Source organism: Rhinolophus ferrumequinum, chromosome 6, assembly GCF_004115265.2.
Source record: "Rhinolophus ferrumequinum isolate MPI-CBG mRhiFer1 chromosome 6, mRhiFer1_v1.p, whole genome shotgun sequence".
NCBI lineage: Eukaryota > Metazoa > Chordata > Mammalia > Chiroptera > Rhinolophidae > Rhinolophus > Rhinolophus ferrumequinum.
Genome location: NC_046289.1, coordinates 73,646,904 through 73,668,383, shown reverse-complemented (window position 1 = coordinate 73,668,383; position 21,480 = coordinate 73,646,904). Strand labels below are relative to the sequence as shown.

Genomic DNA, 21,480 nt, shown 5'->3' with positions numbered 1-21,480 from the left:
GGGTCCTCCCAGGGCTCGTAGAAAGCCCCTCTGTGCCCAGGGCACAGTCCTACTCAAAAGATACAACAAAAGAAGTTAAGTCCCTGAATTCAGCTGCTTCCAAAGCCACCCATCACATCAGAGAGGAGCTCCCGTGAAATGACAAAGGAGGGCTATGTTTTCAGGACCCAGGGCAGGAAAGAGGGAGGTGGGCGTCCCCTGTTCCCCAGGACCCTATAACGCTCATCCACAGCAACCTCGTGTGCATGTTACACAGGAGCAGTGACCACCTGGAGGCCCCAGCCGAGGGCGAGCGGTGGAAGAGCAGTGACCCATGAGGCTCTCTGGGATCTATTGGAGGAGAGTGACTGGCTACAGTCACTTTAGAGTGGGGTTTGTCCCTCAGACAGGCCAAGTAGCGGCCTGCATGCATGTGGTAGCTGTGTGTGCATGCAGGAGATGCGGCCCGGCGTACTCAGCCTCTGATTCCGAGGCGTGGCTCACCCACCAGGCCTCTTCAGTTCATCTTCCGGTTCCTTCCTTCCTCCTCCTCCCCTCCTTCTCTCTTTCTCTCTCTCATTCTTTCATGTTTTGGGATGTGGAGAGGATGATCCTTCCTGAGGAGTGGGAGTGTGTGTGGGTGTGTGTCATGCTTACCGTCCATGTCTCCTCCGTTGTCAGCTAGCTGGGCAAGGATTGTCTCTTGTGAACTTGACACTCGCAAAAGCTGTTGGACCTGGACAATTCCACTTGGCCCTGGCTGCTTGTGGAGGAGGGCGGGGATTGCGTGACCCTGGCTACGTGCATGATGAAGCCCACAGAACACCTGGGGCACCGCTGGCTGCATGAGGTTGCAGTATAGAGGGGCGATGACAATGGCTGCATGAAACTAGTGACACTGGCCTAGGGGCAACTGATGGTGTGCATATGTGTACAGGGGGCCGTAATCAACTCCCACACTTCGGATGCATTGCGGCTGTTAGTGCCACTCTCTCCTTACACAAGTTACAAGGTGACTTGTTCTCGTCAGAACACCCAGCATGTTGGTTCTGTGCCTTTCTGTCCCCATCACTCCATCTCCTTCCTTTTAGCCCTTAGGTGCTCCTTTCCCTACAATATCCAAGTAAAAGAAAAAGTGGTCTAATTCACACCAACATGTAAATGACTCCTAACAGTTTATATTATTCTCTTTTCTCTTGGGAGAGGAAAGGGGAAGAAGGCCTGCATTTTATGTTAAAATTTCTCTTTTTACAAATAACTCTTAAACATCAACATCCTTGTCATAATATTGTATGATAGTTTTGTAATGTGTTACCAATGGGAGAAATTGGGTAAAGGATACATAGGATCACCCTATATTATTTCTTACAACTGCATGTGAACCTACAATTATCTCAAAATTCAAATTTTTAGTATTTTTAAAGTTAAAAAATAATTTTTATTCTGATTGATTGCAAACTTACTGTCTATTTTAGAATACTGAAATTTTTTCTTAATGTCTAAGGAAGAAAATTTAAATTTCTCATAATCCTACCACCCAGAAATAATCAGTTGGTATTTTAATATATGTTTTTACATGTACTGTAAATAATTTTTTAATTAATTGGAACATATTGTATGGAATCAATACAGTTTTCTGTCTTGCTTTTTTCATTTACCATTATATTGTGAGCATGTTCTCAAGTAGTAAGTTTTTTCCTAGAACATCATTATGACTGCATAATATTCCATCTATGGATATACCATAATTTATGTAATCAATTTCTTACTTTAGGCATTTAAGATATTTCCGATCTTTTTATCATCAAAATATCTTTGTATATATACTTTTCACTAACTCTCTATTCCCTAGCATGGTTTTTTGGGAATAGAATAAGTAGCTTAAAGATATAAATTTCGGGGTGGCTGGTTAGCTCAGTTGGTTGGTGCTAATAACACCAAGGTTGCTAGTTTGATCCCTGCATGGGCCACTGTGAGCTGCGCCCTCCTTAAAGAAAAAAAAAAAAAAAAGACATAAATTTTTAGGTATAATTTTTTTTTTAATTTTTATGAGTTTATTTGAGCCAAACTGATGACATATGCTGAGGAGCAACATCTCAAATGCTCCCTTAGGTATAACTTACATACAATAAAATATACATCGTAAATGGTCAGATTGATGCGTTTCAATAATTGTAGACAGGAACGTAACCACCACCCACAAGATACAGGACATTTCCACATATCCTCCAAGTTCCCACAGGTCCCTTTCTGGTCCACCATGCATTCCCCACTCCCCAGAGGTAACTACTTTCTGACTAGGATATGAATAAATGCTTTTAAGGCTTTCCTCGTACAGTTCAGTTCCTGTGTATTCTTTGAGGATAGGGAAGGCACATTTTTTAAAAAGGGATTAAGGCCTTAGGCGAAGGAGAGAGGCTGCTTCTGCAGCAGCATTCCAGGCATTAAGAGAGACCCACAGAGTGACAGTACAATCATCGGTAACCCCAAGCCATCCAGGCTACACTCAGGGTCTCCACGTACTCAGGATCCATCCACTTATCCACTGCCTGCCTCTGTTTTGCCTGTACCTGCATTTGTGATTGTGGGTCCTGTGACTAGTGGGCTGGAAGGTGTGCATGAGAAGGCGAGTACCTGGTTGGAGGGGGGATGCTCCTGGGTGGGCAGAAGGAGGGCATGGATAAGGTAGCCCCGGCTGGGGAGGGAGCATCCTTGGGTGGTCCATGGGCCATCCTAGGCTGACCTGCTTTTCTCTCTGCCAGGCTGTTCTTTGCTGGAGCCAGGGAGGGCCACCTTCCCAGCTTGCTGGCCATGATCCATGTGAAGCGCTGCACCCCCATCCCAGCCTTGCTTTTCACGGTAAGGGCCCCCCCTTTGCCAGTCCTACACATACCCTCCATCTTGTGCTTCCTCTGAGCTGGGAGTTCACACATCCCATACATATCCTTGTCACCCTTCTGGTCTGCAACTAGGTTTCATCGGGTCCTAGATAGTCTGGCAAAAGGTATATACATAGGCTTTATTAATATGAAGAGCTATAGCAAGAGATAGGAGTCCTGAAACACCTTCAGGCTCTCAGGTCAGGTCATTTCCATTCTCCCATTCTTTTGGATCAGACTGAAGTGACTTCCTCAAGACTCCATAACCTCACAAAGAAACCTCTCCTTTCTTGGCTCCCTTCTGCACCTGTTGCCCACAGGATTGCAGCTTTGGGCCTCTGCTCCCGTCTGATCACAGCACACCCTCTCCTCTCCCCATTGATCTTCTTGCCCCAGGAGGCTCTGCCAGTCTCTTGGGAACATCACTGAAACAAATTCAGTGTTAAGGGTACACCAAATAAGAAAAATCACAAAGAAAGAAAGACTGGTACACTGAAAATGGAGAAAAGGAAACTTGGGATAAGGAAAATATAGGTGTAAAATAATTCCAGAGTGGAATCATTTAGAGAGAGCAAAAAGAAGGAACAAAGAGTTGTCCCCAGTAAGTCTTTTAAGTTATTTTTTTTCCTTCTGGATCCTGAATAAAACATTGAAAATGACTTTGGTCCACCAGAGACACTAGAGACCTCAGAAGTCAAGGGCATTTGTTGTACAACATTAGGGAGAGTTTCAGAATGTTCAGATGGAGGGTGAAGGTCATCGTGATTGCTTAGTTGTGAAAGGTGACTGCAGAAAACTCAATACTCCCAACAGGCCACAAACTTTTTTCAGTTTGAGCCATTGGTGCAGCACTATGACTACAAGACAAGTACTGTAAGAATCTGGCTTATTCATCAGCTAAAATCTTCTCGATTATTTTTACCATCAGATCTCACAGGAAAACGGAACGTTCTATTAGCCTTAACAGATGAGCAGAGGGAAAGAACATGGTCCGTGAAAATCACTGAGATCATTTTGAAGTTGGAAAGTGGACTCTATCAAGAAAACTTCACAAGGATGTTATGAGGGTTAAATGAGTTAATATTTGTAGAATGCAAAGAATAGAGCCTCGCACCTAGTGCATGCTATAACTATTTATGATATATTAAAAAAAAAAAAAGGAAAGGAAGGAAGGAAAATAAATTAGATGACTCAGACAAGAGAAGAGGATGAAGGCAAGATAAAGCCTTAATCTAAAGTTAACAATCTTCTCTAAGGGATAAAAAAAGCAAATTAATTTGAGCTATAACCAAGGGAGAAATGTAAATGAGACTAGGGTGAACATAGAGCCAGGTGTCACCAGTATTTAAGGACAAAATCTTTTCTGAGTAGTTAGAGCCCATGCCACACCAGTGATTAAATATTTTGATTATCACCCTTGCAATCAGGAAGAACTTCCTGGTAATGACTGTGTTAGCAATGGCCTGGGTTTCTAGGGGGAGATTGTAAAGTCTCCATTTTGAGACATCCTTTATGAAATGGCACCATTTTCCTGAGGAAGGGGCACAGTCCCTGACCTGTAAACACTTCCATCTGCAAATACCCTTCTGATCACTGATGCGCTTTTCCCCACCCCCACCTAGTGCATCTCCACCCTGCTGATGCTGGTCACCAGTGACATGTACACACTCATCAACTACGTGGGCTTCATCAACTACCTCTTCTATGGGGTCACAGTTGCTGGACAGATAGTTCTCCGCTGGAAGAAGCCTGACATCCCCCGCCCCATCAAGGTACAGAACCTCCCCATGGGGTCCCCTCCCCCTCCTCTACTGGTTCTAGTGGCAGCTCAGATTTTTCAATCATCTTTTTCTCAGCTGCTGACCACAGATCATCACTATGGTGGTAACAGACTATTTGGGAAGCAAGGACCTTGTATGAATGGGGCAGCCATTTATTTTCATTCTCTGCTGGGGATAGGACCAGAGCAAATTGCAGCTGGAGCGATAAGTTAGATTAAATGATACTTTCATCACGTCATTCCTTTGTAAACTCCAGCTGATTGTTCAAGGCTCCTTTCTGTCTCCAATATTTCCCTGGACCCTTTAGTCTCGCCAGTCTCCTCCTTGTCCCTCCAGATAGCTGGGTCCACTTGTGCTATGTTTCTATCCCAGAATGAGTTTCCTCCTCCCATCTGCCTGTCCTAACCATTTCCTACATAAGCTTCAAGTACCGCATCTTTGAACCTTCCCAGTCCACTCCAGCCATCCAAGACCCTCCCTTTTTAAATTATTACGATTACTGTGGCCCAACACGCAGCAGGGTACCCAGTGAACCTACTGATTGCGGTGAGAAATAACTTTGTGATGGAAATGATGGGATTGCTCAGAACAAAATATGCAAGAGTGCTACCTCTTTTACCGGATATAATACACTCCTGTGTATAATATGCACCCATGTTTTTGGCCCAGACTTCCAGGGAAAATAGTCTTTCATTTTAATTTTGAATTCAAATTTTTATTTGTTTACATTTAGATACTTGTTTTTTGTACTATAAAGGAATTTTCCTATTTATTTTAACATATTATGGTGCAAGAAATTTTATATAACATAGAATTACAAAACACAAGGTACAAGAACTTTTATGTAGTGGTAACAAATTTATGATATTTACACATCCTAGAAGGCCAAGAACTCTTCATCATTGCAAGTTTGTCAACAAAACCGATGTCATGCAGGGTGTCATGCGGGGTCTCAGCTCCCGCTCCCTACATAAGAACACAGGATATGGGGAGGCCAAAAAGGAACACCCACGGAACCATACATAGGGGAGTCATATCACTATATTCTCGCCGGCGCCTGGGTTGGAGACACAGGAAGCAGGAGCCACACTATCCGCAATCTGCCATCCACTTCTCTGCAATCCACAATCCACACTCCGCAGCCTGCCCTTGCCAGCCACCATTCGCTTGCTAACCCCTGTTTTCTGCTAGCGTAGCCACGGCAGTTATATCAGTGGCTAATAACTAACCAACCAGTAACAGCTGATGGCCAACTAGTCACAGCTGATGGCCATCTACTACCCGAGCCAGCACCTTTCCACGTGAGGCCGAGAGCCTGGAAACCGCACTCCTGGCTCTGTCCCCACAACCAATTGTCGTATTCCAGGATATTATTTTTCATACAAATATTGTTATTGATTTACAGAATTACACTTTAACTCATAAGCATAAATAAAAAAATTAAAAACATTTATATAGATACGGAATTAGTACCACCCATGTATAATGCACATCCTTATTTTTCCCTCACAAATTTGGGCAAAAAAGTGCACAATATACATGGCAAAATACGGTATTTTCTTGCAAATTAGAAGAATAGGGTATAGCCCTAAATTATTTGAAGAATTCTATTTTGGAAACAGAGGGAGACTGGATGCTTCTACTTGAAGATTCTTCCAGCTGAGAAATCAAGGGCTCTCTCCAAAGCTCTGTTTTCCACTGCCACTTTCCTACCACTCTTAGAATGCCTGCTAGAGGGCAGAGGAGGTAGGAGAAGCCCATCTCCCCACCACACGCATACTCTCGGAGAGGAGAGGACATGGAGGAGAAAGGCAGCTGAATCTAGAGGCATGATGAGGACTCTACTGGGAACTCCCACCTGTGGTCAACAACAAGGAATGAAGCCCAGAGAGAGACGCTTCTTTCTGAATAAAGTCAAGGCCCCAGATTGCCTTGTACTTGCTAGGTTTCTTGATTTCTCGGGTCTTGACAGATGTATCTTCTCAAATTGCTTGAGAGAGACAAACTGGGACTGATCCGATGAGAGGGATGGCCATTTGCCGCGGGCCTAGCGGAGGGTCCTGCTTAGAAGTGGGCAAGGGGCAGGGAGCCTGATTGACACAGGTTGTTGCATTCTTGCCCCTCATTTCTCCACCTCTCCTCCTCCCTAGGACCTCAGCAAGCATACACCAATGTACCAGCAAGCTTACCAGTCCCCACGGGCTGCTCTGGCCGCCATAGGCACAGGGCATGGTTGACAAGGACTTGTTTGACCCCACCTAGGAGGGAGCACGTGGGCAATGAGCATTGTTCCCTCCCTGGGTACCCCCCCTTCTTGGCCCACTGCCCAAGTTCACCAACATTTGTTGACACAGCACTTGCCCTATCAGGGCTCAGGGTGTGACAGCCACAGAACTGAATAAAACCCAGCCTTTGCACTTGGAGATGTTCCCTGAGGGTGAAGAAGAGGGAAGGGGCCCTGATCCTGGGGCCACGGGGGCCACACAGCTAACAGTACCTCTTCTCCACAGATCAACCTGCTGTTTCCCATCATCTACTTGCTGTTCTGGGCCTTCCTGTTGGTCTTTAGCCTGTGGTCGGAACCCGTGGTGTGTGGCATCGGCCTGGCCATCATGCTGACAGGAGTGCCTGTCTATTTCCTGGGTGTTTACTGGCAACACAAGCCCAAGTGTTTCAATAACTTCATCAGTAAGTTGTTGAAGGCTCTGGGTGGCTAGAGGGCCTCCTGATCTGGGCCAGAGTCATGGGCGGGCAGGGGAGCCCCACCAGAATCAAGAGGCTTAGGCTGGGCCCCAGAGCTCTGGGGAAGGCATTGGGGGTGAGGAAAGGGCGGGTACCTTCCCAGGGTCCTCTAAGGAGAGAGCAGCTGATGTTTCCACATAGACTTCAGACCTGTAGGTATAGGCAACTTGACAGCTATTCTGCAGGAGCTGCCCTGGGCTGGGTAGAGACCAGTGGAGACCGTGGAATTGGTGGTCATTGGGCATAGGCACAGTGGAAAACTGCAGCCTTGATGAGCAAGGGGCAGCCGGCAAACATGCTGCCCACTGACACAGGAGACAGGTGAAGTGGCATCTCCTGGAGGAGGTGTCTCCTGAAGGCACTTGTGGCTCTGCTGAGGCAGAACCCAGGGCAGGAGAGTGGGCAAGGGCATGACCCACCAGGCTGGTAGGACACTGGGCACTGACCTGGTTCCCGTGTGACCTTCTTCCACAGAGTGGCTAACCCTGGTGAGCCAGAAGATGTGTGTGGTCGTGTACCCCGAAATGGATGGGAGCTCGGGGACAGATGTGATAAATGAGGACATAGAAGAGCAGCGGCAGCCCATCAACCAACCCATTGTCTCCAAGGCCAAGGACTCAGTGGAACAGTCCTAGCCCTGAGGACCACCATCCCCACTCAGCTGCGTCCTCCCTCCTTCACCTCCTTTTTGCTCTCCTTCCCTGCCTGGGTCCCCCCAACACACACACACACACACACACACACACACACACACATACACACCCTCTGCTTCTGTCAAGCAGGGGCAGGAACTGGGGGTGGGTGGTGAGAAACTATAAACAAAAACACTAACGTTTGTACCCAAAGAACCAGAACTTCACCCCCAGGACCTGTGTCCAAAGCCCAAGGCCAGGGCTGCCAGTGCTCCGAGCTGCTAGAGGAGAGTGGAGCTGCAGGAGTCCCCATAGGGCCCTCCCTCTTGGGCCCACACCCTTGTTGCCTCCTCAGGAGCATGAGTTCAGTACTGCCTTCCTTCCCCATTCCTGAGCCCAAGGGAGGCCTCAGCTCCTCCAGAAGAGGCAGCAACAAGCAAGAGTGAGCCATTTGGGGAGGGACAGACTCAAGCAAATCTGTCACTATTAAAGGTCGCCTGGAGAGACTAGTGTCCCCTCCCTTCACTAGGGACCCAAGAAATCAGAGGCAGTACTTCCTTCTTCCCTCTTCCCAACCCCTCTGCACCGTGCCTCCACCCTCCCCAGCATGGGCTCCCTGTCCAGACTTAGATTCCTGTCAGGACAACCCCCGACTGAGCTAAGGACCAACAAAGCAAAATAACTGCCCCTCCCCTGACGCCCAGCCAGCCTGTGGAACAGATTGGGAAAGGCTCAAATTGCAGAAACCCAGCCCTGCCCCTGCCCCTGCCTCCTGCCCCCAACTGGGTGCCAAAGCTTCCTGAAACCAGAAAGATGTCTCCTAATGACAAAGCAGCTCAGCTCCTCCTCGCTCCCCACCCCCATGGGAAGGAGCAGGCACCCTGTCACTCTGCAGCTATGCTCCCAACATACCCCCACGCAGCCAGCACTGCCTGTGCCCCCGTCAGGCCCTTTTCCTCCTCTCTGGACTTTGGCTCCAGGACCTAGGACTGGGTGTGAAGGCTCCCCAAGCTCTTCAGGCCTGAAACCCGAGCCAAATCAGCCTTAAGTCACCTCCCATCCAAGAACTGGACCTAAAAATACTCCCTGATTTCTAACCTTCAGGGCAGACTTGGTATGAAAAGCTTTTCCAGGAGGAAGGGTGCTTTCCCATCTCCCCGGAAGTACCCATCCCATAACCTCCTAGACTGGGGAGAAAGTGTATTCTGAAGGCCAATTTCTCGCTCCTTCCTCAACTCAGATAACCCCACCCTCTTTTCCGGTTCCACCTCTGTCCTGTCTTTGGACAGCCTCCAGGGCTAGGTGAGAGGGGAATAGCAGAAGGCACCCACTTTGGAGCCCCTTGGAAAGCCTGTTGTCCGTGGTATATGGACTCTGGCAGAGGCTGCCTTTCCTTGTGCTCCAAAGGAAGGAGGCAGTGTTTGCCCTGGGCCTCGAGCCTTCCCCACCACACCTGTTGTGCTAAGGACTAGGATCCTTTTATCCCAAAGCAGGAGTTCCTCCATTCCCCCAACTCCCCAGCCCATCTGCTTAAACTGGAATACTCTGGGAGCCCTCCTGGCCTGCTCAGGTCTCCCAGCTTCTGGCCCAGCCCCCCTGACCCTGCATTGGTGAGTTGCCAGGTGTGGTATGAGCTATGGCCCCTTCAGAGTGGACTCCAGGTGGGCTGGGGCTGGCCCTTGGAGGGTTAGGGGACCATCCTCTTGTTCCCCCTTCTCATTCCTCCAACCTCATTTCCCCCTTCAATTATTGTTGTGTTTTTTTGTTCGTAAAGTGGATGCCTTACTTTTTGGATAAATATTTTTGAAGCTGGTATTTCTATTTCTTTTGGATTTTTTTAATGTAAGGTGGTTTTGGGGAGTAGGGAGTTAGTTATTCCTGGATAATAATCTTCTGTCTTTGAGTTGGTTTAGGTTTTAGAGGGTTTGTTTGTTTTGTGAAGGGTTTGTTTGGGGGGGGCTTTTCTTTTGATGTAATAAAATGTAAAATGGAGATGAAGTCGATGGTATGGTAATTCAATGACCTTCTGAGACAGAGTCGCCAGGTATTTCCTATCTTGTTAGGAGATCTTTGCTTGCCAGATTCCTTCCAGGATGCCATTCCTCAAAGCCCTCGCTCTGTCCCAGCGACCCCGTGCCAGCACTTTCAAACAGCTACCTCTTGTTTTGAACCAAAACTCGCTCTCATTTCTTCCGTGAAGTCACAGTGTTATGACGTTCCTGCTGTGTGCCGTGCAGAGAGCTTGCAGACTAGCCGGCTGGGAAGAACCTCGTCACTACCCAAGGTGGGCACCAAGTGCATGGAGGCAAAGGCAGAGGTGGTCCCCAAGGCCCGGTGGTCAGCAAAGTCTTCTGGTTCCAGGACTGCCAGAGCTGAATGGCAAAGGAAGGGACAGCCTGAGTTTGTGCAGAGACACAGAGGGGGATCTTGGAGAGCACCCAGCTGGGCCCAAGAGCTTGAGGGGAGGGCCTGAGAGGTGACGTGGGGTCTACTTAGCTGGAGTCGACTTCCGCAAAATAGGAAGATTTCTAGGTGGAAGAGTAGGAGGACTTGTACTAGCACAAATGAAGAAGTGGTTAAGGTAGGGGCTAGGGCCTCCCGATGCTTTGGGTTAATTGCTAGAGGAAGTTGACAGGATTAGACCCTGTCATTGCTTGGAGTCCCTCCTTTGTGGGCATCCCTCCCAGCTGCCTATCCTGGGACGGCATCATCCCAGAGTCAGCACTGCTGGAAGCCACGGGCAGGAGGGGGCCCGGGGGTGGAGGGGGGTTAAGACATCACCCTTCACACCTGGGACACTGTGAGGACACAAGCAGGCAAGATGCCTCCACTCGTGTCCTCCCGACCCCAACACTCCTACTTTGCGGTTGACGTTCTAGACTAAGGTTGGAGGCTCACCATTCACAGGGGCACAGGCTTGGCTCTGAATCCCAGGTCAGCCACCACACAGCGATGTGTCCTTGGGCATGGCAACCAGTTTGGCACTTTTAGAGGGCAGGGGGAAGAGCATTGAACCTAATTCCAAAGTGTTCCTCAATCTCCCAGCCCAAGGTTGTCCCAAAAGAGTGAGGGCAAAACTAGGCAGAGGCCAGTCTTGTGCAAGAGACCCTTCTCTAAGTCTCATGGCCACCCTTTGGGTTCACCTCTTCCCCAACAAACACTTTTCCTTTCCCTGGGCTGCACGAGGTCTTCTCCATGTCACCTCATTCTGGCAAGTCCGGCAAGTCTCCAATCTCCTCTCCATAGAGACACTTGTCCCTGGGGGCCCGCTCGCTCGCGCGCTCTCTCTCTCTCTCTCTCTCTCTCTCTCTCTCTCTGTCTCTCCCCCTTTCTCTCTCTCTCTCTCTCTCTCTCTCTCTCTCTCTCTCTCTCTCTCTCTCTCTCTCTGTAAGGTGACACTTGCTGATCTTTTCAACTTGGTCAAATGGGCAAATGTGGGTCTCCGCCTGAGCAACATGCATTTATTTTTAACCTGGGCCTTTCCCCTGTCTTAATCCTATCAGTCGCTTTAATGCTAGGAACTCAGATACTCAGACCTCAGGGAACTTGGGAGCCTTTTGGAGGTCACTGAAATCGTAGCTGCTTAAGTATTCATTAATTAATACAGTCACACAACAAATCTTTTTATAACCATTGTGTCCAGGGATTTTGCTATATGCTGTGGAACAGCAAACTTACTCTTGAATTTTTCAACTCAGCACAGACTTCAAATATTTTGTTTCATTTTCCCCATAAGAATATTCATACACGTCAAACCACCTGTCCCTAATTTTAATTCGAGCATACGGTCACTACAGCTAAAAAGGTCCGAAAGATGTATCTGACCCTACCCTCAAGGAGCAGATAGTCTCCAGGGGAAGAAGGCAAGAATGCTCATAGCACAGAGACGCGTCCTTACCGCGTCACTCACTGGCCACTCCTGCTGGACCCAGGGGCTGAAGCTGCCAGATCCCTAGAGCCTGCATAGGGCCTGGTACCTAAGTGTTCAAAAACATTTGTCAAATTAAGGCATCAGATGAGGCTGCAGACAGTGTATCTGCTTAGGAGACACAGATAAACCACAACAGGTGGTCAGCGGAAAGGCAGAAAGAGACTGAACATTGCTTTCTGTACATTATCTTATGAAAGTTTAATTAAACAACCTGACAAAGTAGGCACAACTACTGCCATTTTACAAGATTAAGTAACTTGCTCAAGGTCACCGAGATGATGACAAAGGCAGAATTCGAGCCCAGTTCTCTCTGACATTACACGGCCATGCTCAGCCACCTCCCTGTTGGAAAGACATGGTGAAAGGGATGGCCTTTGAACTGAGGCCAGTGACAAAGTAAGATAATACACGTGCATTGCTTCAATTAATGCAAACAGGTAGCAACTGCAGGGGCAAGATCTGGCTGACCAGGGAGGCTTTCTTTCTGCTCCTGAGCGACTATGCAGAACCCAAGAATCCCCCAGCCCTTGACTGGCACTGCCCTCCCCAACACCCTTCCTACCCAGCAACCCCTTCTCCCCTGCCCAGACATCAGAGCTTCTCCTGCCCAGCCAAACCCCTTGGTTACTGGGAAGCACTGATGTCAGTGTGCCAGCAACCCCGTCAGCCACCAGCCTGGGAGGTGAGGGACGGAGATCACTTATCTCCCCATGGCCGGAGCTGCCTGATTTTCTCATTTCCTGCCAGCTCTATTTGCACACCTCCCTGCTTCCTCCAGCGCTGGTTCACTCACTACTGACGCAGTCTCCCTCTCCCCCAGGGTGGCTGACTGAGAGCAAAGAAGGCTCTCTGAATCACACAGCTCTCCCTTCCTTATCCCTTCTTGCCTTGGGGTTTCAAGAACTAGCCATGGCCCTTTCCCCCAAGATCAATGCTGTATCCTTGTATGACCTTGGGCTTCAGCCTCTCTGCCTTGTTTTCCTCATTTATAAGGCAAGGATAAAAATACTGTCTGTCTTGCTTACCTTCCTACTTAACTCACAGGGAAACTGTCAGCATGGAAAAGTATGTTTCAACGATGGAAAGCATCACACCAGAAAATGCCAGGCTTTCGCTGTCATCACCAGTATTTCACAGTTGGGGAGGGATAGGATTTCTCACTGAGACAAAGCCCGGGCCCCAGTCTTCTCAGCCTGCCCACTCTCTCTGTGCCTGCACTGCAAGCCCTCATCCCAGCCATGTTTCCTCTTCCTCCTTCCCTACAGACTCAGCCTGTCTCGTGGGTGCCAGGGCTGTGGGAGGCTGCCCTCTGTTGTCCACCTGCTTCCTGGCCACCGCGGCCCCTCAAGTCCTCAATTTTGGACCAATATTGTCACCTGGTGGTCAACAGAGGCACTGCTGCCAAACTGAAGTAACTTGGCTGTGGTACCTGTCTGCCCAGGGTCCTTAGAAATCAGGAGAAGGCGGAAGAAATCTCCCCTCCTGGTTCCCGAGATCTGTCTCTGGGATGCACACAGATCTTCCCATGCCAAGTCAGGGCTTTCAGAGAAAGAACCTCAAGCCCTGCACAGAAAGCTCCTGGGGTAGTGCGGGAGGAGAGAGGGAGGGAGAGGATACTAACTAGAGGGGTAACTTGCCTCACTTGTAGGCAGCCCTGTCTACATTTGCATACTTTCTTTTAGTGTTCAATGCTACACATATCCCCTCTGCATTTGCCCCGCTGTGGCCTGGCCCTTGGTGTGCCTACCTTATAAAGCCTTCCACCTCCCTACAGGGTACCCACAGCAGTTGCTAGTGACAAAAGAGCCAGTGATATATTTCTATGTGTCCTTTCCTTGTCACTGGACATATAGTTCCTTTTATAGTAGATGAAATTCGACAAGTGAAAGCAGGGTCACAGCCAGTGCCTCTGACAGAAGGGAGTGGGGAGTTCCCAGAGAAAAAGAAAAGGGAAGGAAGAGGGAACCCAGCATGAGACTAAAAGTGCAGAGAACAAGCCCTGGGATTCTCCTGTAGACCCTGAAACAGAGACCCAGGAAGAGGTGATGACAAAAGACAAGGCTTCTCAAGCCTCACAAGAGGAAGTGGACCCAAGAGACACATCAAGGTCAGAGAACAGCCATGAAGAAGGGAAGACAGCAAACTGAGCTATAGCGAGTGCCTGAGCCCTGCGGCCGGGCACAGGAAACTGGGCAGAGCCCCAGGACCAGAGCAGGGCAGTGCGCCAGCCTGAGGCTCTGGCAGCACAGCACAGCTGGAAGAGAAAGGCACTGGAGCCACCAGAGGAGTGCAGTTTTTGGTTCCTGGGGCAGCAGCCTGCCTGGGCCTGGGGCACAGAGCCCAAGTCCTGCCCAGGGGCTTCAGCCAAGCCAGGCACTCAGGGACAGTGCCAGGCTGCTAGAGCCAGCCAGGGCTGGCAACACATGAGGGTTTGGGCTATTGCACAGATCTTGTGCAAAATCTAGCAAATAAGCATGCTCTACGCCACAACACATGCCCCATGTATGGCTTGCTCCCAGAACTTATCACGACTTCCTAGACCCCTTAAACTCCCCCTGGCATGCACCCAGGAGGATGACCTGGGAGGTGGGGCTACAAAAGGAACGGACTGCCCCTGGGTGGGGGGGGGTGGAGCCCTTGGGGGTACAGAGAGGGAGGCGTGTCAAGGGAGGAGCTCAGCCCAGGCTGGGGGTCGGCACTGTAGGAGGGTGTTCTCCGTTCGTTCTGACTTGCCACCTCATTCTGCAAAGAACTTTCTGGAAGTCGGAGGGAGGAGGCTACTCAGAGGGAGGTGTTGCCCTCGGCGAGGACTCTGGAATCCCCTGGACTCGACAGGGACTGGAGAGGCATTCCCAGAAGCATCAGCTCCTGGGAGGTTCAGAACTCTGGCTTGGACCCTGACCAAAGCGTGCCCCAACCGCTAAATAGTCCGGGGCCCCATTTCTCTAAGGCCTGCATCCTTCCCTCGGGGTGCGCCCTGCCCCTCCCTGAGTCACCCCAGGGAGAGAGGGGGAAAAAAACGGAAGAGAAAAGAGGCATTGACTACAGGGGAAGGAAAAGGAAACAGCAGAGGAGGGAGGAGAGAGGCCACACAGGAGTGGGTGACAGAGGAGACCGAGAGGGCAGATCTAGGGCAGATCTAGGGCAGGGGGAGATAGAGAGAGGGCAGGCCAAGCATCCCACGGGTGCCCCAAGAGCAGGGCTCAGGGGCGGGGAGCCCAGGGGGCGGGCCGGCCATGTCCCACGGGACCTACTACGAGTGTGAGCCCCGGGCTGGCCAGCAGCCACTCGAGTTCTCAGGGGGCCGCGTGGGGCCCGGGGAGCTGGGGGATATGTGTGAGCATGAGGCCTCCATCGACCTCTCGGCCTACATCGAGTCTGGGGAGGAGCAGCTCCTCTCCGACCTCTTCTCTGTGAAGCCAGCACCAGAGGCCCGAGGCCTCAAGGGCCCCGGAAACCCTGCCTTCCCCCACTACCTGCCGCCTGACCCACGGCCCTTCGCCTACCCTCCACATACCTTCGGCCCCGACAGGAAAGCGTTGGGGCCTGGCATCTACAGCAGCCCAGGGAGCTACGACCCCAGGGCCGTGGCCGTGAAGGAGGAGCCTCGGGGGCCCGAGGGCAGCCGAGGGGCCAGCCGAAGTGGCTACAATCCTCTGCAGTACCAAGTGGCACACTGTGGGCAGACAGCCATGCACTTGCCCCCAACCCTGGCAGCACCCAGCCAGCCCCTGCGCGTCCTCAAGGTAAGAGCAGGTCCATTCTCCTTGCCTTCCGGGGGGCTGGAGAGCTTCCTGCTTTAATTCTTAACGGGTCTGTGTTTGGTGTTGCTCTGTGAAAATGACCCACCCCGAAGCCCTCTGTGCCCACCACCCAACCATGACCCTGCTTTGCTTCTCTGTGAATTCACTCCCACGCTGAACCCCACTGTGTCCTGCAATCCCTGTGAACATCTGACCTACTCAGACCTCAGCGCCCCCACCATCAGCTTCTCCGCTGCCCACCAGCCCCCTGCTCTTGTTTCTCTACCTCCGGCTTCACGAAGGGGAAATGCCTGCTGATCATAGAACAGGAGACTGAAGTGTCCTCAGAGAGCGTGGGAACACGAAAGAGAGTTGTGGTCAGAGCAGGGACCCCATGCATCTGGCAAAGCAATGGCTGCTTTGACTGGGAGCCAGGAGCTGGCTCTAGATCCCATGTCCCTTGGATGCCCAAGGGAGCTCTGGCTTCAGGCATTCCTGCCCTGTCGCCACTCCGCTTCCTGGCCAGCCCTCACCTCTTGTGCTTCTGTACCTTCCCCTCCAGGCCCCTTTGGCCGCTGCCGCACCGCCCTGCAGCCCCCTTCTCAAGGCGCCCTCCCCAGCTGGCTCCTCACACAAGGGCAAGAAGGCGGTGAACAAAGACAGCCTGGAGTACCGGCTGAGGCGGGAGCGCAACAACATCGCCGTGCGCAAGAGTCGGGACAAGGCCAAGAGGCGCATTCTGGAGACGCAGCAGAAGGTGCTGGAGTACATGGCAGAGAACGAGCGCCTCCGCAGCCGAGTGGAGCAGCTGACCCAGGAGCTGGACACCCTTCGCAACCTCTTCCGCCAGATCCCGGAGGCCGCCAACCTCATCAAGGGTGTGGGCAGCTGCAGCTGAGCCCAGCCGGCAGACTGTGGGCACCAGCCCCCTGGCCCAGCCTGACCCTGGGGACCCCCACCCTGCTGGGGTCCCAGAGCCCCTCACAGGCAGAGCCTGAGACATAGACCATGGACAAATGGCAGCGGGTGGCAAGGGAGGAGGGCAGGCCTCAGCATTATGATTCTGTGGCTGAATAAAATTGCACTATGACTCAGTGCTGGGGCTGTACTGTGTGTGTGTGTGTGTGTGTGTGTGTGTATGTGTGTGTGTGTGTTTCCTTGTGTGGCATGGGGGACTCCAAGGGCATACATGTAGCTCTTGATTCCATACCCAAATGAATATTTGGGAGTATTCCCAAATATTCAGCAGACTTGCTACCCACAGATCTGCCCCCAAGAACTCCCCTGGCCAGGCTGTGAGCCCGTCACTCTGTTCTCTTCTCTCCTCCCCACCACTGACTCTGTTCTCTGGACACTGAAGGCACCTCTACCCCCACCCCACAGGACCTGGAGCAGCCTCTGATTACTGTCCTAACAGAGCTCTGGCTTGGAGGGAGATCCGGCACCACCCAGTCCCTTCTGCCCAGGCCTGCTGACCCCAGCCTCTCTCTCACCTTGAGGTATCAGTCTGGGAGCTCCTGTCCCAGGTGACCAAGGGAAAATTGCACATGGCTCTGCCGTGGTCCCTTAGCTCTTAATCCAGCCTCGATCCCTTTTCTTCAGATCCCCAGCTTCAGTCTACCAGACTGACATGCCTCCACGGCTCCTTTCCACCCACTCCCATCTTTGTCCCTTATCCCCTGGGACTCAGGTGCCGTAAAGCATGAGGATCTGGGTGCTTGTGGGATGAATCTGTTGGGAAAGGCCTTGAGTCCTGTTTGCATATGAGAAAATTGATGACGAGGAGGATGACACCCACCTGTGCCAGTGAAACCCCATGTTGAAAGCGTTTGCTTTATCACGGAACTCTCGCCTAAGAAGCAAAATAGTACAATGCTTGACAGCCTCAGTTTGAAACTCACTCTGCTATTTATTAGCTGTGTGACCTCAAGCCAGTTACTTCTCTGTGTGCCTCAATTTCCTCATCTGCAAAATGGGAGTATTGCTAGTCCCCACCTCATAATGCTGTTATGTTTACAGATCAACAGAGCCTGGCACAGGGTCAGCATGAATAATTGTTATTATTCCATTTTGCTAGATGTGAAAGGACCTCAGAGATCTCATCTAAACTTCTCATTTTGCAGGTGAGCAAAGTGAGGCCTCAGAGAGGGGAAGGGACCTACCCGGAGTCATGAAATTGGTTAGAAGCAGAACCAAAACTAGCTCCATAAAATCACAGATCTCAAGAGGTGCTGGAAAAGACCTCAAGAGATCATCCGGTAGGCTTTACCCTCAGACAAGCAAGATAGTGTGAGCCACATTTTGTAGATAAAGCAGTTGAGGGCCAGAGGGGATAAGAGATGGTCTCCTGAAGCTCACTCAGTCCCTTTGCTGTCAGCACAGGGCACCTGTCTCTCTCCTCGGCTCTCACACCTCCCCTCAGAGGTGTACAGCACACAGTGGGGCACCTGAATCCCATTCGTACGTTATTGGGAATGCCAGACAGAGACAAGGCAAGAGGCACAATTCAGGCTAGTGACAGTCTCTCCTAGGTCACTAATGACTTGTGGGCCACTGCTGAGAAAGCCTGGGAATAACTTTCTGAGAGACAGAGAGCCGGGGGCCTGGGGCCTCCCTGTTCTCTCGCTCCACATTCCCAGTGTGGGAATGTTCCCATACCCCCAGGCATCTGTGTGCACCATGCCTGCCTTACACAGGGCTCAGTCTCTTTCCTGCCTTTACCTCCCTGTCTCTCAGGCACCATCTCTCCTACATCTGTGCCCTGGATCCCCCGCCCCAAGTCTGGTTTGGGCAGACAGATCTGAACCTCCCTAGGTGGTTTATTCCCTCACTTGCCAGGGGCCGCCTGAGTTTAGAAGGGGGAGGTGCCAGTCTCTGTGGATGCCTGGGAGAATCCTGCACCTTCCTTTCAGCCCAGGGGGATGGGTTGCACAAGGGGGGTTTGTACAGAACATGCTGAGTGACTCAACCTCCGGATTTCCTCCTCTCAGCTCAAGACCACTGCCCCTTGACTTATTTTCAACCCCATGCTTCTTTCCCACAGCTCTGAAGTGTGTCTCCTCCCAGCCCCCACCGCCCCATTGGCTCCTCGGGACAGGTGGTTGGCACCGGGACTGGAGAAGAGCCACAGCCCAACTGGGAGAGAAGGACATGCCTGGCCCCAGTGGGACGTGGAGTGACAGGCACACCTCAGTCCTCTGTGGCAGATCATATCCCGGGGAGCTGACAGGCAGCCAGAAGCCACACTTTCGGAATGAGGCTTTTAACCTGACCTAAACTGGTTTCAGCCAAAGTAACTTATTCAACAAGTATGTGTTGAGCATCTTTCCTGTGACAGACCCTTGCAAAGTATCCAGAGCCCTGCAGTAACCAAGACAAACCCAGCTCTTAGCTGAAGGGGCAGGAAGAAAAAGGCAACAAACAAGGGTGCTGAGTGCCTTCCTCTGCACCTCCTTGGTCATACTGCCGTGTTCCAGGTGGGACAGGAGAGTGAAGTTTAGTGCTTGTCCCCACCCCTCCCGGACAGGACTGGACTCTCCACAGCTCCCCCCGGCCCCACTTCACCACTCCTTGCTGCCTTCCCTTCATCCTGTTCCTTCACATCTCTATATAGCACCTTAATTAAACTCACTAATTACTCCATTTGAATATGCCCATTAGGGAAAACACATAAACAAACAAGTAAGGAGGCTATTTTAGCTGGAGTGGTCAAGGAAGGCCTCTCTGAGGAGGTGACTTTTAAGCTGAAACCTAAAAAACTTCAAGATGGAGGCAGATGTGCCAAATTAAGGGGAACATGAGCAGAGGGGAGAGCAAATGCTAAGGCCCTAAAGTATATGGGTCGGGGTGGAGTGGAACGAGAAAAAGAAAGCAAGCCCAGGGGAAGCTGGCAGGATGGAAAGGAGCAAAGGGATAAGCAAGTTGTGAAACTCTGCTCATTCCTTCCGCTGGGGAGAACAGTCCCTAAGAAGTTGGGGTGGGATGAACAAGCGGGCATATCTCTGCTCCCACCAAAGGCAAAACAGATGGCAGAAAGGAGGAGTCCCCAGGAAGGGAGGGCAGTTAGCCAGCCCTCTGCCTGGGGAAAGGCTGGAGGCCTGGGGATTCGGTAACTTGGGAAAACCAGCCAATCAAGGTGCAAATAGTACACACATGCATTCCTATTGCTTTACAATCCACAGCTTGGGCCCGGTTTTCCTTCATGAGCCAACCTGGGCACCAGGATGAGAGTCCTGAGCTGACAGATAGGATCACAGGCCCCAGGGAAGCCTCAAAGGAAGAAAGGCTATTTGGAGATACCACGAAAAGGGAGGAAGCTGCCCAAGGTGAGCCTGCCAAGGTCAGTCCGTGGTGGAGGCTGCTTGTGAAAGCCGCTCTCCCTGCTCCGTGCACACCTCCCCACCGCACCCCACCCCCATGGATTGCCACATGCCCGGGCCCCCAGGGCCCCCATCCCAGTGTTGCAAGATCCCGGTTGGGGTTGTGGGGGTGGAAAGGGGCCTCTTCACCTCCACCCCCTACCCTGCCCCAAGCCAGTGAGGGGACTACGGGATGGAAGGGGCAGTAGAGGAGATGCTGAGGCAACAAGAGCCAAGGATGGCTGAGGGCCTGTGCACCTCCTCTTCCACAGGCCAGTCACTTCCCATTACCCTCAACCTGCCCCTAGCAGGCAGACCTCTCTCCTCTCAGGACTCAGCCTGGGCTGCTCCAAAGTGGGAACGGTCCAACCTGGATAGGACTCCTGGCTGGCTTTGTCAGCTGCTCCTATAAGCAGGTCTGGCCTGGCCTTAGAAAAACTCTAGTGGCACATAAGAAATTCTCCAGAGCTACCCATGGGGAGATGGTGGGTATTTTTAAAGGAAAATGGCTGGAACTGGCCACAAATTCTGACTTCAGGGAGCAGCGGGAAGGTCCTGGGACTTGGGGAAAAAAAGGCTGCCTAATAGGGAGAGACCCACCTCCAGAGCTGTAGCCTCTTCTCTTGTAGAAACAGAGATCTGAGGTAGGTAAGGCAAGCCATACATAGATTGGATCCATCCCCCATGTCCCATCAGCCAAGCTTTACCCCTAACCAAGCCCCAAACTGTTCAAACCCTGTTGCCCCCACACCTAGCACTGTCCCCCTGGCCAGGCCATCCAACCCTGCTGCAATCGGGACGGTTTGCAAAACGCCTACTAGCTCCCGCTTTGTCACCATCTGAGGTTAGGACTGTACTTGGGAGATAAGCCCAGGCCCCACCCGCCTGTCCCGAGTGAGACTGCCGGCCTGCTGCAATCGGGACGGTTTGCAAAACCCCTGCTAGCTCCAGCTCTGTCACCATCTGAGGTTAGGGCTGCACCCCAAGATAAAGCCGAGCCCCGCCCACCGGCTCTGCCTTCAAACCTCACAAGCAGCAAGCAGCACGGCCAAGAGACGGAACTCCTGGGAAGCCCACTTAGGGTCTGGAAGCCTTACTCAGGCCCAGTGAACAGCCCTGGTCCTCTCCTCACCTCTTCTCCCCTTCATCCCTAGCCTCACGGTCCCCATCACTGTCCTCTCCCCTCACTCTCCATCTACTCGCCTCACCTTTCCTCCTGCCTCAGCTCCCTCCTGCCTGCCTGCCTTCATTCATTCTTTGGCTTAAAAAATACTTCCCACCTACACCTACTCCAGGCCAGGCACTTTGCTTGTTATGGGAACTACAAGATAAACAAGGAGCATGGTCCCTGCCCTTGGGCTTCCCAATTCGTGTGGGGGGGGTGGGGGACGGGGACAGACAAATGGAATCTCTCAAATAAATATATAATTCTAAA

The 21,480-nt window shown here is 51.4% G+C and overlaps 2 protein-coding genes across 4 annotated transcripts in view; both read left to right on the top strand.

The window, feature by feature from the left end:
• Positions 1 to 9,520, top strand: part of SLC7A8 (solute carrier family 7 member 8) — a 49,260-nt gene extending 39,740 nt beyond the window's left edge. For 2 of the 3 annotated variants that reach the window (XM_033109108.1, XM_033109111.1), the window contains 4 exons: positions 2,742 to 2,838; positions 4,481 to 4,630; positions 7,150 to 7,327; positions 7,856 to 9,520. In XM_033109108.1, coding sequence (XP_032964999.1) covers positions 2,742 to 2,838; positions 4,481 to 4,630; positions 7,150 to 7,327; positions 7,856 to 8,016 — 586 coding nt within the window. In that variant the 3' untranslated portion in view covers positions 8,017 to 9,520. The remainder of the gene's footprint in view (positions 1 to 2,741; positions 2,839 to 4,480; positions 4,631 to 7,149; positions 7,328 to 7,855) is intronic. The other variant, XM_033109109.1, reaches the window with a different exon arrangement.
• A 5,094-nt stretch (positions 9,521 to 14,614) lies between these two features.
• Positions 14,615 to 16,784, top strand: CEBPE (CCAAT enhancer binding protein epsilon). Its single transcript, XM_033109113.1, has 2 exons — positions 14,615 to 15,690; positions 16,250 to 16,784. The coding sequence occupies exons 1-2, from the start codon at positions 15,181 to 15,183 to the stop codon at positions 16,583 to 16,585; spliced, it is 846 nt and encodes a 281-aa protein (XP_032965004.1). The 5' UTR covers positions 14,615 to 15,180; the 3' UTR covers positions 16,586 to 16,784.
• The last annotated feature ends 4,696 nt before the right edge of the window (positions 16,785 to 21,480 follow it).

Excerpts from the sequence above, each read along its gene's own strand:
- CEBPE (XM_033109113.1), top strand. The coding sequence starts at position 15,181 with ATGTCCCACGGGACCTACTACGAGTGTGAGCCCCGGGCTGGCCAGCAG. Across the intron at positions 15,691-16,249 it reads AGCCCCTGCGCGTCCTCAAG|GCCCCTTTGGCCGCTGCCGC; the intron begins GTAAGAGCAGGT and ends CTTCCCCTCCAG.